At 60.9% G+C, this 16,840-nt stretch overlaps 3 protein-coding genes across 21 annotated transcripts in view; all 3 read left to right on the top strand.

Annotated features, from left to right (window-relative positions):
* The window catches only part of PLEKHA6 (pleckstrin homology domain containing A6), a 46,176-nt gene extending 41,816 nt beyond the window's left edge, over nt 1-4,360 (top strand). For 16 of the 18 annotated variants that reach the window (XM_064636123.1, XM_064636132.1, XM_064636141.1 and 13 more), the window contains 5 exons: nt 66-230; nt 409-542; nt 645-787; nt 1,587-1,708; nt 2,212-4,360. In XM_064636123.1, the coding sequence (XP_064492193.1) occupies nt 66-230; nt 409-542; nt 645-787; nt 1,587-1,699 (555 nt within the window). In that variant the 3' untranslated portion in view covers nt 1,700-1,708; nt 2,212-4,360. The remainder of the gene's footprint in view (nt 1-65; nt 231-408; nt 543-644; nt 788-1,586; nt 1,709-2,211) is intronic. The other 2 variants (XM_064636134.1, XM_064636128.1) reach the window with 1 other exon arrangement.
* Nucleotides 4,361-4,923: 563 nt separating this feature from the next.
* Nucleotides 4,924-6,622, top strand: GOLT1A (golgi transport 1A). Of its 2 annotated transcripts, none has more exons than XM_064636157.1 (5): nt 4,924-5,177; nt 5,646-5,737; nt 5,897-6,009; nt 6,102-6,165; nt 6,309-6,622. In XM_064636157.1, exons 1-5 carry the CDS (start codon nt 5,153-5,155, stop codon nt 6,345-6,347), a joined length of 333 nt encoding a protein of 110 aa, XP_064492227.1. In that variant the 5' UTR covers nt 4,924-5,152; the 3' UTR covers nt 6,348-6,622. The 2 variants fall into 2 exon arrangements, with proteins under 2 accessions (XP_064492227.1, XP_064492228.1); XM_064636158.1 differs by having other exon boundaries at nt 4,943-5,177; nt 5,831-6,009.
* A 122-nt stretch (nt 6,623-6,744) lies between these two features.
* Nucleotides 6,745-16,714, top strand: REN (renin). Its single transcript, XM_064636155.1, has 8 exons — nt 6,745-12,302; nt 12,420-12,543; nt 12,828-12,946; nt 13,053-13,258; nt 14,390-14,512; nt 15,126-15,270; nt 15,350-15,448; nt 16,054-16,714. Exons 1-8 carry the CDS (start codon nt 11,769-11,771, stop codon nt 16,213-16,215), a joined length of 1,512 nt encoding a protein of 503 aa, XP_064492225.1. The 5' UTR covers nt 6,745-11,768; the 3' UTR covers nt 16,216-16,714.
* Nucleotides 16,715-16,840: the final 126 nt, after the last annotated feature.

Here is a 16,840-nt window from a genome sequence, read left to right as displayed (position 1 = left end):
CTGGGGGCTGGGGAAGGGGACAGGGTGCCATCCGGGGGTCTCAGCCGGGCCGGGGTCCCTCGCAGGTGCGCCGGCACCGCAGCATCCATGAGGTGGATATCTCCGACCTGGAGGCCGCGCTGCGCTCGGACGACCCCGGGAAGGTGTACGAGACCCCCCAGGAGGAGATCGCCCGGCTGCGCAAGATGGAGCTGGAGCCGCAGCACTACGACGTGGACATCCACAAGGAGGTGAGCACGGGGTGTCCCGGGGACGTGGGGCATCCCTGGGGGGTTCATCCATCCTGGAGCCACTAACCAGGGGCTGCCATTGCCCAGGCGGGTGTTGGGGTGAGTGGGGCAGGTGGTGCTGGAGGGGGACGGGTCCCCCATGCCCAGCACAGGGCTCACCCCTTTCCACTGCCCCCAGCTCTCCACGCCTGACAAAGTCCTCATCCCTGAGCGGTACGTCGAGCTGGAGCCTGAATCACCCCTCAGCCCTGAGGAGATGAAGGAGAAGCAGAAGAAGGTGGAAAGGATCAAGACCCTCATTGCCAAATCCAGGTGGGGCTGCGGTGCCCGTGCCAGCCATCCCGGGGGGGTGAGCCCTTCCCCGGCCATCCCGAGGGGCCTGGCATGGGCACTGACACTGGGTGCTCCACACAGCCTGCAGAACGTGATCCCCCTGGGCGAGGGGGAGGTGGACACCCCCCAGGACCCCGAGACGCAGCTGCAGGAGCAGGAGAAGAGGATCGAGATCTCGTGCGCTCTGGCTGCCGAGGCCTCGCGCCGCGGCCGCATGCTCTCGGGTGAGGGGCAGGAGGGCTGAGGGCAGGGGTTGGGCACGTCGGGGGTTGGTTTGGCAGCAAGAGCAAGGAGTCAGGATGGGCAGGAGAGGGGTCAGTACTGTGTCGATGCTGGGCAGGGCATCCCTGGGCAGTGGGAGAGCCAACAGCTCCCGGGCCCTGCCCGCCATGCCTGGGGCTGCCTTCCCCTGAGATCCTGGGATGGAGCAGCTATTCCAGCGGGGCACAGCTTCCAGCGTCTGCAGGGGTGGGAGTGCCTGGCTGGGTGGGCATGAGGTGACACGCCTTGGCTGAGCGAGTGTGGTGGCACCCCGTGCCCGGGGGATAGTGGTGGCACCCTGTGCCCGGGGGATAGTGGTGGCACCCCATGCCCAGGTCAGCACAGTGCTGTCCCTGGGTGATGGTGGTGTCACTCCATGCCCAGGTCAGCTCGGTGCCACGCTGTCCCTGGGTGATGGTGGTGTCACTCCATGCCCAGGTCAGCTCGGTGCCACGCTGTCCCTGGGTGATGGTGGTGTCACCCCATGCCCAGGTCAGCACAGTGCTGTCCCTGGGTGATGGTGGTGTCACGCCGCGCCGTGTCCATGAGGAGCCCTGCAGGGAGCTCACGTGTGCGCGCCGGGAGCGGGCGCCGCTGTGGCTGTTTGTCCTGCCCGCGCTTGCTTCCCCCCTGCCTGCCTGCCTTCCTTCCTTCCCCCTTCCTTTCCCCCCGTCCCTTTCCTCCCCGCTAACCCCCGGCTGGGTGCCCCCCCCGCTGCCGCAGCCCGTGTTCCTCACGCCCTTCTCCCGTTTCTGTTTCCAGCTCAGTGCGCTACCCCCAGCCCTCCCACCTCCCCAGCCTCCCCGGCTCCTCCGACCAACCCCCTCTCGGCCGAACCCCGGGGCGCCGACAGCAGCCACTTAATGCGTGTGTGAGCCGTGACCGTAAGCACCTCTTCTCTCCTACCGCAGCCCAGCCCAGCCCCTCTCCAGCCCGGGGGGCCCGGCCGGGGTGCCCCTTCTGTGCCCCGTGCCCGGCCGTCGCTGCTTGCTCCAGCTAACCAACATTCCCTGAGCCACGTCAGCCCCGTCTCCTCCATGGACCAACACGAGTGTCCCCACGGCGCTGGGGGTCAGCCCAGCGTGGGCACGGGGGGCTCAGCAGGCTGCCCTGGGCAGGGGGGCCGTGCAGGGAGGAAAGGGGGGGTCTCTGGGATTCACCTGCCTGGCGTGAAATTGGTGGCTGCAAATTGGGGGGGACACAGTGTCCCCTGCTCGGGTGGATGTTCCCCCAGGGGAGCCAGGAGCATAGAACCAAATCTGTGCCAGGTTTTCCTGCGCAGGGCAGGGAGGGGCTGCGGGGTGGGCACAGGGGCTGCGGGGTGGGCACGGGGGCTGCCTCACCACCGCCCACCGCCCCACTCAGCCCCGCTCTCCCGCCCCTCCAGCTCAAGCCCTGGCTGCTGCCGGCGCCATCAAGTTCCACGGGGCCACGTTTTAGCCCCCCCGACACGACACCGAACCTCTCGCCATCGTTTTTGGTTCTCCTGGACCCCCTTCCCTCCCTCCGACGGCGAGACCACCCGGCACGGCCGCCTGGGGGATGCGGCGCCGACGGCACCGGCTGCTCTGCCCCGGCCCGAGGAGACGTGGAGGTGCTGGAGGTGGTCCCCGAGGAGCCCTCGGGCTGGCAGTGGACACAGGGACAGATCCGCCGTGTCCTGGGCGCCAGGCCCACATGGGCAGCCGGGCAGGGACATCCGTGACAGCGGCCACTGGCACAGCGGGCACCTCCCTGCCGGGGCATCCCTGGGGAGCGTTCGGACTCCTGGGACGCCTCCCAAAGGTCTGTGAAGGGGCTCTCTGGGTGGAGACCAGCCAGTCCCCACCACGGATGGTGCTTCCACCTTCCACCAGGCTTGGATGGTCCATCTGAGCTCCTCGGGTGCCTCTTCCCCTCCCTGAGCCCTGACCCTGCTTTTCGCACCCGCCTGGCCTGGGCTGTCCCGTCCCTCCTGGTGCTGGGGCTCGGCTGGAGACAGAAGGAGCTGTGTCAGGAGCAGCATGGAGGGGGGTGGGACTGTGGGGACATGGAGGTGCCCGGGGCAGTGCCCTGTGCGGGGTCAGGGTGGCACCAGGGCTGCCTGTGGCACCGGAGCGCCGCTGGCACGGAGCAGGAGGTGTGGGCAGGGATGGGGACGTTGGGTGGGAGCAGGGCAGGGAGCGGGGTGCCAGGTGGGGTGGGGAAGCCGTGGGGTCATCAGGGACCCCCCCCAGTGGGTGAGGATGGTGGTGAGAAGAGGAAGGGGAAGGGGCCAGGTGGGAGCAGGGGGATCACCTCAGCTGCCCCCGTCCCACCGTCGCCTCCGAACCCTCCCAAAACCTGGCCCTGTGTCTCCCCCAGACCCTTCCCGTTGCACTCCAGCCCCTTCCAGCTGTTTGGATTTCCTGTAGCAAATTTACCCTTTGCTTTAACGTTCTGGAGGGTGGGAAAAAAAGCGGGTTCTGCCCGGCAAAGCAGAATCCCTGGCAGGAGGTGTGGTTGGCAGGGCCGCCCCAGGGGCTGGGGTGGGCAGGGAGGATGGAGCGAGGAGCTGGACACTGGACACCGTCCATCCCACAGCTACTTCCCTACTGGCTGATCCTGACCCCCCCAGGACCCCTGCACCCCATTATCCCCCATACACCCCATCTTAGCAATACTGTAGGAACCCCCCAGAGCCCTAAATCCCCCTCCTGAGCCTCCCTCAGCCCTCTTAGCTCATAAAGCTGGCCCTTTATTTTGCTATTACATGCCTTAATATATGTTTTATGGAAATTATACATTTATAATATATATCTATATTTGTTTTTTTCTCTTCTTTCCTGGGAGGAACTGTTTGTGCCGAGCTCTCTCTCCGCAGGGTTGTGTTGGCACCAGCCCTGCCCATGAGTTACAAAAAGCAGATTCTTTGCCAATTTATCAGAGGGGAAAAAAAAAAAGAAAAAAAAAAAAAAAAAAAAGACCTATTTAAAAAATATATATTTTTTCTGCTTTTATTAAAAGCAAATTTATTTAAAATAAAATATACAGAGACTGTAAGTTTTAAGAGATGATGTTTATTTCCCTGTCCCTGAGCGCAGCAGGGGGGTGACCAGGGTGGGGACACCTTGGGGACACACTGGGGTGGCTGTGGCCAACACAGACCCACAGGCAGCAATTTTTCCCATCTCCAGGGAGCAGGGAGGATGAGGAGCATCCCAGTGCTCCTGTCCTGGTGTTCCCAGAGCCATCAGGCACAAGTGACCGTGTCTGAGCTGTCCCCAAGGTGTGTCCCCATGGCTGCCCTTGGAGCCCAGCTGTGGTTTTGTTTTGTTTTTGGTTTTTGTTTTGTTTTGTTTTGTTTAAAAAAAGAAAAAAAGGAAAAAACAACCTTAATTAATTTTATTTTGGTTATTATTTTTCATAACACTTCATATACCAGTGACTTGTAACCGAGAAAGGATTTGCATCAGGAGGAAATCTATTTATGCATTGGGGAGGGTGGGATGGGAGGTGATTGTTTTCTGGGATATTTTGCTAGTGGTAGAGAAATAAAAGTATCTATGAAATGACAACATTTGTGTGTCTTTTGTCTAGACATGACCTCGGTTTTAATATTAGACCGAAGAAACAGTGGATGAATGGCAGTGGGGAAGGGGCTCACCTGGCCCATGGATCTCTCCAGAGGCACCTTCTCCTCCCTCTCCCTGAGGAACCTTCTTCTCCCTCTCCCTGTTTTCGGGGTTCATTTTCCCCCGTGGGGTTTATTTTGGGCTGTGCCTGGTTCTTGGGCAGGAATAAACCCCCTTTTTGTGTGAAGCCAAGGGGTAAAAAGGGGCTTTGGGAAGAGCTGGAGCTGCTCCGAGGGCCGCGGGCACAGAGGGCCCTGGGGGTGGCTCAGGGGAGACCTGTGCCACCAAGGGACCCCTGTTGGCCCAAGCCAGCGGGTCTGGGCGAGCCATTATTCCCACAGCAGGGCATGGAACAGTCCCAGGGCTCTCCTGTCCCGTGGAGCAGCCTGGATGTGAGCCGGGAATCAGGAGGGTGCCACAGGGACCTCGCTGTGCCCCGGGTGCCATCCGGACCCCCCGAAGGAGCCCCATGCTCCCTATTTTATTCCTTTGTCAGGGATTTCTCCAAGCAGGGTCCATCCCATCCCAGGGAGGGCAGGACCAGCAGGGGCCAGTGGCCACGGGCCACCCCGTGCCCCCCGGGGGAGGTGCTGTGCCAGCGGGGCGGGCGCTGCCGGGGCTGTTAATGATTTGCAGGATGACGTGGGGACCACAGGGACTAAAGGGCTTTTCCAAGGGTCACCGTGGAGGCAGGGCCACCCTCGCCCGGCCTCACCCAGCCCCGCCACCGGCAAGATGGTGTCTCTGACCGACTTCCAGCGTAAGTGGGCACGGGGTGACCCGTGGGTGATGCCCACCCCTGTGGGGCCGGGGCAGCTCCACGCCAGGGCTGGAAGCTGCTGGCTGGGGTGGCTGGGGCAGGGAGGGGTGTAATGGCAAGGGGGATGTGGGGACCAGCACTGGGGAGGTGCCTGGATCATCTGGAGATCAGCTCCATCCTCCGCTGGCACTGCCTGCACTGGCACCTTCGTGCCACTGCTCAGGAAAAGGCTGGAGATGGTTCTTCCCATCTATTTTCTCTATTCTTTTTTCACAAGCCCTCAGGGGTTTCTAGGGCAACAACAGCCCCAAGGCCTGGGCAGGTGCAAAGGCTGTTTCTAAGCTTTGGAGAAAACCCAAAGTGTCTTTCTGGGAGGGAATGGGACAGGGAGGCACTGAAAGGAGGGACCTGACACGGGACCTGAGGTGTGGAACTGAGCCCTTGTCTCAGCCCTCCCGTCTTCCACAGGGATTGGAGTGGGGCTGGTTGGCTTTGGCCTCTTCTTCCTCCTTTTTGGGATGCTCCTGTACTTTGACTCCGTGCTCCTGGCCTTTGGGAACGTGAGTACTGTGGGGCCGGGGCACAGCCGGCACCGATGCCCAGGACGGAGCAAAGAGCTCCTCTGACCCGCTTCCCTCCCTCCTTCCTCCCAGATCCTCTTCCTCTCTGGCTTGGTCTTCATCATCGGCTTCAGGAGGACCTTCACCTTCTTCTTCCAGCGGCCCAAGCTGAAGGGCACCAGCTTCTTTTTCGGGGGGCTGATCGTCGTCCTCATGCGGTGGCCGATCCTGGGGATGCTGCTGGAGGCCTATGGCTTCATCACCCTCTTCAGGTGGGTCCCAGGGCACCCAGACCCCCCCCCAGGGGAGAGCAGAGCCGGGGGATCCTCCTTGGAGCCCAACCCAGACTTTTGTGTTGACACAGGAGCTTTTTCCCGGTGGCTTTGGGGTTCCTGGGCTCGCTGGCAAACATCCCCCTGCTGAGCCAGGTGAGCAGGGCTGACGTGCCCCCGGGCTCTGATCAGCCCCCTGCAGTTGGGATCAGACAGGGAAGGTCACTGCAGTCACCCCACAGCCCCCTGAGGCTGCAGGGGTGGATTTTCCCGCTGATCTGGGTCTGTCCCCGTTGCAGCTCTTGCAGAAGGTGGGAGACAGCGGCTCCATGGTGTGACCTGACCTGGGACGGGCCGAGTGGCTGAGGTGGGATGGTGGCAGTGAGCCCTGGGTCCTGCTGGCCCTGGGGTTGTCTCTCTTGGCCCAGGGACCCTCAATGCTGTCAGGAGTGACCCCACAATGGGGACGGGGCCCCCCTGCCCCGTGGAGCTCCCGGGAGCAGCTCCAGGGCCCCAGGGCTGTGCCAGGCAGGATTCTGGAACTATTGCACTTATTTAATTCTTTTTGTCTTCCCCTAGTGAAAGATTTAATAAAAAATGTGTCTGAGACCGAGCTCAGGCTGGGCTCCTTTCCTGAGGCTCCAGCTCTGGCATCTCTTGGTGTCACCAAAGAGGCATCACGGCCATGGCTGGGGGTGGCACGGGGCCCTTCCCATGGATGTGCCTGAAGGTGGCACAGGGGTCTTCCCATGGATGTGGCTGGGGATGGCACAGGGACTTTCCCACGCATGGAGGTGGCACAGGGATCTTCTCATGGCTGGAGGTGGCACAGGGCCATTCCCATGGCCATGACTGGGGGTGGCACAGGGACCCTCTGGTGGCCGTGGCCCCCCCGCCCTGGCCACCAGCCCCAGGCAGCTGGGGCAGGCCTGGCACGCAGGCAGGGGCCGTGGCACTGCCTTCCCACGCATCCCATGGGGATGAGGCTGCCCAGGAGCCACGGGAGAGGGCAGGGGGGGGTTAGGAAAACACCCATTAAACCACATTAACATTCCCTGACCTGATTGGAGCAGAGTAAATGACCCCAGTCAGACTCAGCCACCATGGAACAGCAAATGACATCCGGGGGCATTAATTAATGAGGGATGCTGGGCTGGGAGGGGACCTGGAGCAAACCCTCAGTGTTCCAGAGCCAGGACTCACGTTTCCCATTGGACTGTTCCCTGTGGGATGAGCTGGACCTGCAGGATGGAGCTGGTGGGATTTACAGCACTGCTGGGCACTGGGGCAGCTCTGCCAGGGTTTGGGCCAGGGGAACACCTTCCAGCCCACCTGATGCCCACCCAGGCCCAGGTATCAGGTGCTTTCATCTCTGCTTGAGGAGGACCCACACTGCTGGATGCTCTGTGGGATGGGCATCCCGTGGTGTGAGGTGCCAGCTGCCCGTCCAGAGGTGTCCCAATGGCACCAGGGACATCTCCACGGCAGGTGGGATGCTGAGGGCAGCGCTGAGCTCTCCCAGCTTCCCCTCAGATGACTTTAAAGCAGTTCTTTTGTCCAGGCTGCAGGAACTCCTCTGCCCAGGAGAACTGGTCGGGTAACTCCTGAGTGGAGCCCAGCCAGGTTCCCGTGAGCACTCGGGGCTCTGGGTGCAAGCAGGAGTTTAATTAAACCAAAGCAATCACATCAAAGCCGGTCCCTGCACAGAAAACCTCCTTCACTAGCAGGAATTAATTACTGAGCTGGAGTTAAACCTGTTCCCTCCCGGAGCTGGTGGCTGTGCCTGCTGTCCCTTGGTAGGCACAGCTTCGCTGCCCGGGAGTGCAGGGGGTTGGCACCAGGTGAAAGCAGAGCTGGGAAGGGCTCTGATGGCTCAGGTGATGTGGGGTAACTCATTTGGGCACCCAAATGCCATCCCAGAGCTGGGCTGAGTCCTGGGCTGCAGGGGATGAGCTCCCAGAAGGGATTAACAGGAGCAGAGCTCCTCAAGTACCCAGGGCTGCTTTATGTCCCCGGGAGGGCTGCTTAGGGAAGTGGATGCCTGGTTTTGGGAAGTGGATCCCTGGTTTTGGGAAGAAGATCTTTACTTTGATAGCAGCACAAGGCTCTTGAAAAGGGGAAAATGAGCTTCCTGGCAGGAACATGGTGCAGGTAAGTGAGGGCTGCAGCCTCCCCAGTGCCTTTATCCTATTCCTGTCTTGGCTCTGCCCCAGCTGAGAATTCCCACTCGGGCTCCACAGCAACTTTTTTCCTGGTCAAGCTTCCTCTTCAGGCCTTCAGCAGAGGAAAGAGGAATGGTCCCTGATGCATCATGTGCAGGGGAAGGTGGTTCCCAGTGTTCAATGCCCCCATCCCCGTGGCATGTGCCCGGGTGCTGTGAAGTGCCATCACTTCACCCTGTTGGGAAAATCAAGCCAGGATGGAGCATCTTCCCTGGGTGGCACTGAGGGATCATGGAATCTCAGAATGGTTTGGAAGGGACCTTAAAGAACATCCAGTCCCACCCCCTGCCATGGGCAGGGACACCTTCCACTAGCCCAGGTCGCTCCAAGCCCCGTCCAGCCTGGCCTTGGACACTTCCAGGGATGGGGCAGCCACAGCTCTTCCAGGCTCTGAGGAGCCCCAGGGAATGGCTGTGAGCTCCCTCAGCCTGAAGCTGGAGCTGCTCTCCTGGAGTTCATTGCAGGGAATGTTTTCCCTCCGGCCCAGTAAATCCCTGCTTTGCTGTGCCAGAGCACTTTTGGTCTCCAGCAAAGGCTTTGGGTTTGCCCTGGCTCTGGCTGACGTCAGCACTGAATTCCCCCAGTGCTGGTGCCATCCAGAGCCTCCTCTAAGCCCTTCCCTAGAGTTGCTTTTATGCTGGAGCTTTTTGGTCACCCAGAATAAGGATCCTCACAAGCCCTGTGTGTTTTTACTACCAACAAATTCGGGGACAAGGAAAGTGAGTGAAATGCGTGGGAAGGCCAGAAATGTGCCTCCCTTTTTGTGCTGCTTTAAAGGATCCCTCAAGAAATAAAAGCTGTTCACTGAAACTTCCTAATGATTCCATTTAGAGAGGGAAGTACTTAATATCTCAGGTTTTTATTTTAAGAAAAGCACTTGCTCAGCCCAACATGAGAGAGGAACAAATTTATCCGGCAGGAAAGCGATTGTTTCTCTCTGGAAAGCATTTTCCTTCAATTCTCTCAATCACTTGACTCCTTGAAAGCAGACAGGGAAATGACTGAAGAGCATTCCCCTGCTATTTCCAGATGAGCTGCTCTTTATTGGATCTGCAATTAGATAAAATCCCAGGCTTTTGGAGCAAACTGCAGCAGGTTTCCCACAGCAGCACATGGATCAGGTGGGGTGATTGCAGCCTTCCCTGATGCCCTGGCACTTTCTGTCACTGCAAATTCAGGTTAAGTGATGTTTTGAGGCTGTGTGGGAAGAGCTGAGCATCTTCCCTGCAGCTCTGGGTCACCTGAGGGGCTGGGAATAAAACCAGCATGGTCCCAGAGCTGGCTGATGTCCTGTATCCATCCCTGTCTGTCCTTCCCATGCCCCTGTTCCTCTAACCCTGGGCACAAAAGCACCTTTGTAGGTTATTTAAAGCCTCTCATCAGGTCTTTCCATCGCTGCTCCCGTGCACCAGCTGCTCATCCTTGCTCAGTGCTGGCAGAGGTGACTGGAAAATGCCTTGTGGGGTTCTCCTTGCACGGGAAAGTGTCCTGTGCTGGGAACATCCCTGAGCCCTGGCGCTGGGAGCAAGGACAGCCAACCCCAGGGCTGGCACTGGCCGTGCAAGGCAACAGCCCTCAGCCCTCTGATGGCTTTGGGTAAGTTGGTTCTGCCTGTTTTCTCTTGGTTTCCCTTCCAAGGGGGTGGTGGTGCCATTCCCCCTGCCCAGGGGTCTCTTCCCTTCCTAGCTGTACCCTGCTCTCGATGTCCTGCTCAGGAGTCCATCTGTCCCTCCTGGGCCAAAGCCGTGCCCAGAGCATCCAACACCCCTCAGGGCTCCCGAAAACGTGGCCCTGGGTCAGAGAGGGGCTGGAAGCACCAGAGCCCCACGGCCCCACATCCTGGGCCCACCTTCCCTGCTGACGTGGCCCCTTCCCTTTGAAGTCCCGCTGCACCCCCGGCCTCTCCTTCGGGGAACGGGGCTTGGCAGAGCCCGTGGGATGCCCGGGAAGGGGATTTATGTCTGCTGGCTCCCTGCCAGGCTCTCTCACGTCGCTGTGGCTCCCGGGCTGGGCTGTTGCCTCCTGACCTCTGCACCCCCCTGCAACCTGTGCCGGGGCACGAGGCTGCCCCGCTGACGCAGGGCTGGGGGCCGGCGTGGGAACGGACGTCAGGGCTGGGGGAGCGGGGTGGGACCCGCGGGGCTGAGCCCTCGGGGCCTGCCAGGGTCAGCATTCCCCTGGCAGCCACAATCCCACAGGGCAGGGAGGTGTTTAAGCCCCGGTTTCGGGGGGAAGCTGTTTGGGTTGTTCTCCTCGCTGCCCCCTCCAGCACCTGGACAAGGGTGACAGTGGTGCCCTAAACAAATCCCATCCTCCACAGGAGGGGGATTGTGTAGCTGGGGGTCTCAGGGCAGGGGCAAGTGTGTGATGTGTGGTTAGGGTTCTTCCAAGAATGTTTTTTATTGCCTTGGCAGTCATTTCCCACCGAGATTCCCCGAGGTCAAGCCCTGGGCTGGGAGCCACAGGGCTGATCCAGCACCCACTGCCCTGGACTGGGCACTGCCAGGGGGGAGACACATCGACCTGGGGGCCAGGGAAGCACCTGGTATGAAGGAGTCCCCACACTGAGGGTTTTAGAGCAGCATCTCCCTTCCAAACCACAGGGCAGGGCTGGGTTTGCCCCTTGGTTTAGTATCATATGTAACAAATGCAATGAGTTGTGCTGTTCTCCACCCTGGGCTCTGCTCCCTCGCTGGTTTAATGGAGCTGGGAGGGTTCCCCTGGTTGTGCTCAGATCAGCCCCTGGAAGGGCACAGGGGGCTGTGGGCCTGCAGTTGGTGTCTCCACGGCCAAAGGGGCTGTGGCTGAGTGTCCTTTGCCATTCCCACCCCCAGGCCTTTGGGAAAAGCCCCATTATTCCTCTGCAGAGTGGGACATCTCCCTGGCCAGACCTGTGTCACAACCAGCACCCCCCAGCAGCTCTGCCAGCTGGCACCAGCAGGTCTCTGTGCCCTGCACATGCCCTGGTACTGCTGACAGGGAGTAGATAACCCCAAGGAATGCGGGTTCAGCGCTCCCAGCTCTGCACAGCCCCCCTTGCCAGCTCTTCCCACCGGGCACGGGGGGGCTCCTGGATGTGCCACCCTCGGCAGGGAGGGTCACAGCCACCTGCCCGTGGGATTCCCAGCCCTCCCCCAGCCAGGGGAGGAGAATCCCGGGCTATAAAAGCATCGTCCCCTCTGGGATGGGAAGGAGCTGCTGGCACAGCAGGAGGCTGCCCTGGAGGACACGATGCCGGTGGGACACAGCAGGAGGGTGCAGCAGTACCTGCTGCTCTTGGCCCTGACCTGGGGTGCCAGCTTTGCCCCCTTGCCAGCCCAGGCTTTGCAGAGGTAGCAGGACTGTGTGTGGCCCACATGGTGCTGGGTCCTGCTGTCTCCCCTCTTTTCTGGGGGCTGGGGCTGAGGGTGAGGGGCTCTCCTGCTTCAGCCACGCTGGGAAATCCCTTCCTCCTCCTCCTCTGCTGCTCTTCACCTGCTCTTCCTCGCTCCTCTTCCTCTCTGCCCTCCAGCACCGCGTGGTTAATGGTTGGACCCGATGACCCCGGAGGTATTTTCCAACCTAAGTAATTCTATGGCTCGGGAGCACCCCGAATCCCAAATAACCAAGGATGCCGAGATGGAGCATTTTGCCCCAGCGTGGGGCTGGGCTCAGCCCGCGAGTGGCTGCCGGGGGCCGGTGGGTTCCTCCCGCAGCCCCACCCGCCGTGGGGTCCCTGCCCTGGGTGGGCTGGGGCGCATCCCCGCCGTGCGGTGGGAGCGGGACCCGCCGGGGTGCTGCGGGGAGCTGCTGCCATCTAGAGCCACCCGGCTGGAGTTCCCGAGGCGGGAATGCCGGGGTGCGGGTGGCAGGGAGTTGGGGAGGGGGGGGGATGTTCTCCTTGAGCCCCCCCAGCCCTGTCCTGGCCCCCGCAGGATCGCGCTGCGGAGGATGCCCTCCATCCGCCAGACGCTGCAGGAGATGGGGGTGAAGGTGTGGGACGTGTTCCCAGAGCTGCGCCAGGGCAGGCGCGGCGGCGGGGCCGGTCCCAGGAACGGGACGGCTCCCACCCTCCTCACCAACTACCTGGACGTGAGTCTCTCCCTTCTTGGGGGCTTGTCACCCCGGTGTCACCTCACGGATCCCCCCTGGCTCGGGTCTGCCCGAGCTGTGCCCCCAGTGATGCCCCCCGTGCTGTGCCTCTTCCAGACCCAGTATTTCGGCGAGATCAGCATCGGGACCCCTGCACAGACCTTCAAGGTGGTTTTTGACACGGGCTCGGCCAACCTGTGGGTGCCGTCCTACAAGTGCTCCCCCCTCTACAGCGCCTGTGGTGAGTAGGGGGGCACGGCCGGAGCCAGGACTGACCCCACACCCCCAGGCTGGGCTCAGTGAAGGGGGGCAAGTCCCTCCACCTCGGGGGCTGCTCGGGGTGGGCGGGTGTGGGGGTCTGGTTTTTCGACAGCCCTTTGCACGGGGGGTTCTGCCTGTTGCTGCCCAGTCCCCTGGCACCGGGGCACGGTGGGTTCATCATCACACAGGGGATGTTCCGGGGGAGCACAGACACTCAGCCCTCTCTCTCTCACCTCCTCTGATGCACGTTCTCCCTCTGCCCAGTCTCCCACAGCCGCTACGACTCCTCCAAGTCCCGGACCTACATCTCCAACGGCACCGGCTTCGCCATCCGCTACGGCAGCGGCAGCGTCAAGGGCTTCCTGAGCCAGGACATCGTCATGGTGAGGGGGGCTGGCGCTCACGAGGAGCTGCTCACACGCTGGGGGCTCTCGGGGGGGGATTTCACCCCTCCCAGCTCCCTGCAAGGACCCTCGTGCCCTTCCCCAGGTGTCAGACATTCCCATCGTCCAGGTGTTCGCCGAGGCCACGGCGCTTCCCGCCTTCCCCTTCATCTTCGCCAGGTTTGACGGGGTGCTGGGGATGGGCTTCCCCAGCCAGGCCATCGACGGCATCACCCCCGTCTTCGACAGGATCCTGTCCCAGCAGATCCTCAAGGAGGACGTGTTTTCCGTCTACTACAGCCGGTGGGGCCCGTGGGGAGCTGGGGGGGGGTTGGTTTTGGGGGCATCAGAACCACATTGGCATCTTGGAATTGGGAAAGAGCCATGGCTGTGGGATGTGGGATGTGGGGTGGGAGGGATGAGGCCGTGGAGGATGCCTGGGGGAGCTGGGGGGGAATGAGGCAGCACAGGAGGCAGAGCCGGGTGGAGGTTTGTCTGGAGCTGCTGGGCAGGGAGTGCTGAGGGGGAGCAGCTCCTCGGTCACTGTCGGATTGAACAGTCACCAGCTGTGTGAGTGGGGCTGGAGCAATCCCAGCCAGGAGGGGATTTAGTTAATTTGGTGATTTTGGTTAATTTTTGGCAAAATTTAAAAAAAAAAAAAAAAAAAAGAACAAAACAAACCAAAAGAATCTATTGAAGAAAAACCTGCACCGGCAGCCAAACCTCCTTTCATTTCTTGCCCCAAAGGGTTGTGCTCCAGCACCCCTCCTCCCAGCATCCCCAAAACCCACTGGAGCAGTGGGAGGACACACCCTGGCAGGACAGGAATGCTGCCCCAGGCCCCAGACACCACAGCCTGGCACTGTGCAGTGACAGACTCTCAAACACACCCCCAAATCAGACACGGTACCTCCTGACCTCAGCCAAAGGTTGCATCAATAACAAACAAAGCCTAAGGAAGGGGCTGAGGTTGCCACTGGCATCTGGGTGCCACTTGGGTGCCCTGGGGACATGGGTGCCCTCAGTCCACAGCCTCACAGAGCATCCCTCTCTTTGCAGAGCCTCCAAGTAAGAAGACACAGAGCACGAGCACCCTTGATGGCACCCACTAACAGCTCCTGTGTGCCCCGGGGTGGGCACAGCCCCCGCTGCCCCTGCCAGCCCCAGGCCAGCCCTGCTCCAGCTCACACACTGCAGATGCCCTGGCTGGGTTCTGTCCACGTTCCTGCTCCCCTTGGGAGCCAGCACAGACCTGCTGGGACACCCCTGCATGCGGCCCCCCCTCCCACCCCCTGAGCTAACCCAGGGTTTCTCTGCTCCAGCTTGCTCTCCAGCACTTCTCACCGGGCCAGCAGAGCCTCGTGGCCGTGGCTGGTCTCTCCTGGCTGGTTTTTCGGGGGCAGCAGTCAAGGGGGAATCGCTCCACTGTGGTTTGTGCCCTAGGAATGCTCCTCTGAAACCCGGGGGGGAGATAATCCTGGGAGGCAGCGACCCAGCCTATTACACCGGGGACTTCCACTACCTGAACGTCAGCAAGAGCGGCTACTGGCAGATCAGCATGAAGGGGTGAGGGCAGGGACAGCCCCTGCAGGCACCGGGAGCCACGGAATCATGGAATCACTTAGGCTGGAAAGACCTCTGGGATCCTTGGGTCCCTTTAGCCCAGCACTGCCAAGGGTGCATCCCAGGGACCCCCGTGGCTGTGGGAGGGGGGATGTCAGGCTGGCAGCCCGGGAAGGTGGTCCACGGAGCCGAGCTTTCCTTTGGCACTGCTGGGGGATGCTTTCTCCCCACTGGGGAGGAGCGGGGTTGGCTCCTCCAGCTTCACCACACTCAGCAAGGAGCCAGGAGAGCTGGGAATGCAGAGGGGGTGGCACCGTGGGCTGATCCTACTTGGAAGCTGCAGAGGAAGAGTTTAACCCCCTTTAGCCCTGCAGGAGGAGCGTGAGGCGCTGAAACAACTCTGCTTTGTTTGAAGGAAAATAAACAAACCCTGCACATGACAAAGCTTAGCTTTCCAACCGGGAAAGCTGCAAGGGAGGGTTCCCGGGGCTGCTGGAGAGCCCGTGGGAGCAGCACATGCTCTGCCTGGCCACAGCTCCCTGGAGAAAGATGTCACGCTCCTGTGAGCACCCGTGGCATCACCCTGGGATATTCAGGGACTTCCCTCCCGCTCCAGGGTGTCTGTAGGGGCTGAAATCTTGTTCTGCAAGGAAGGCTGCTCGGTGGCCGTGGACACAGGGGCCTCCTACATCACCGGCCCCGCCGGGCCCGTGTCCGTGCTCATGAAAGCCATCGGGGCGGCTGAGGTGGCCGAGGGAGAGGTGAGTCCCCCCCCACACCTGTACCCCAGTCCACCCCTGCCCCAGGGAGTGGGCTCAGGGCCACCTTCTCCTCCCACAGTACGTGGTGGACTGTGACCAGGTGCCTCAGCTGCCCAACATCTCCTTCCACCTGGGGGGGAAGGTCTACGCGCTCAGCGGCTCAGCCTACGTCCTCCGGGTAAGCTGCGCCCTCCTGGCTCCCCTAAAATGAGCCCCAGAATGATGCTCCTTGTTTTCCCCAAACCCTCTTGTTGGGCAGAGGTGTCCATATGAGCCAGAGCAACCTGTGGCTGCTCCCTTGGGTGGTTCTGGGGAGATTTGGGGTGAGCAGCAAAGAGCAGAGACAGACAGGGATCCTCCTCCCTGGAGGTTGGGTTTTAGGAAGAGGTTCTTCCCCCAGTGGGTGGTCAGGCACTGGAATGGGCTCCCCAGGGCAGTGGTCACAGCACCAAGAGTTCATGGAGTGTTTGGACAGTGTTCCCAGGCCCATGGTGTGACTCTTGGGGATGGTCCTGTGCAGGGCTAAGAGTTGCACTCGATGATCCTTGTGGGTCTCTTCCAGTTCAGCATGTTCTGTGATTCTGTGATTTTTGGGGTTGTCCTGTGGAGGGCCAGGAGCTGGACTAGATGATCTGGAGCATCCTGAGCTGGAATACCCCTCCCAGCTCCTTCCATGAGGAAGGAACACCGTGGCCAAGCAGAGGGTGTGGGGCTGGGGGTCCGTCCCTCCCTCGGGATCTCCCTCCTGGCACCGCCATCACCACTGGGGTCTCCCTTTTGCAGCAGTCCCAGTACGGGGAGGACATCTGCGTGGTGGCTTTCTCAGGGCTGGACATCCCACCCCCAGCTGGTCCCCTCTGGATCCTGGGTGCCAGCTTCATCAGGCACTACTACACCAAATTCGACCGGCGCAACAACCGCATCGGCTTCGCCACGGCCCGCTGAGCCCAGGGGGCTGGGAGGGGATGGGGGAACCAGCCTGGAGGCAGGAGAACCACCGGGAAGCAGCGATTTGGAGTGCAAAAGAGAACAGCAGTTCCCTTCCCGCTCAGCCACCTCCTCTCTCTTCACTGAAGCAACTGCAAACCTTGCCTTCTCCCACTCCCAAACCCCCGCGCCGCTTCCCGGGAGCCTCTGCTGCAAAGGGAGGGCTGAGCCCGAACACATCATCCTGGTGAGTGCTCAGCCTGGGAATCCGAGCGGGATCCTGCCTCCGGAGCTGCTCCTCCGGGGACTTTTAGGATGATGTGCAATGGTACAACCAGCACGCAGGGGATGGCTGCTGGCGTGGAGGGGCCCGCAGGCTGAGCAGGGATCTTCTGTTACCAGTCCCTGTGATTCTTTAATTGGAAGGAAAATAATCTGTGTTTAAGGATAGTTTTAGCTGGTGTTAACCCTACCCCTCCCCGTGACTGACTTTGATATTAAACAACTTAGAGCAACAGGACAGTGAGTGGAGGCTTGTTCTTGCAGAGGGGAGAGGTCAGACACCTTCATGAAGGGAACTGCACAGCAAATGTTCCCCTGTCAGGACCCAGCACTGCATTTATGTCCCTCCACTTCATAGGAG

The sequence above is a fragment of the Pseudopipra pipra genome, chromosome 25, assembly GCF_036250125.1.
Source record: "Pseudopipra pipra isolate bDixPip1 chromosome 25, bDixPip1.hap1, whole genome shotgun sequence".
Classification (NCBI taxonomy): Eukaryota; Metazoa; Chordata; class Aves; order Passeriformes; family Pipridae; genus Pseudopipra; species Pseudopipra pipra.
This window is presented reverse-complemented; position numbering and strand designations above follow the sequence as displayed.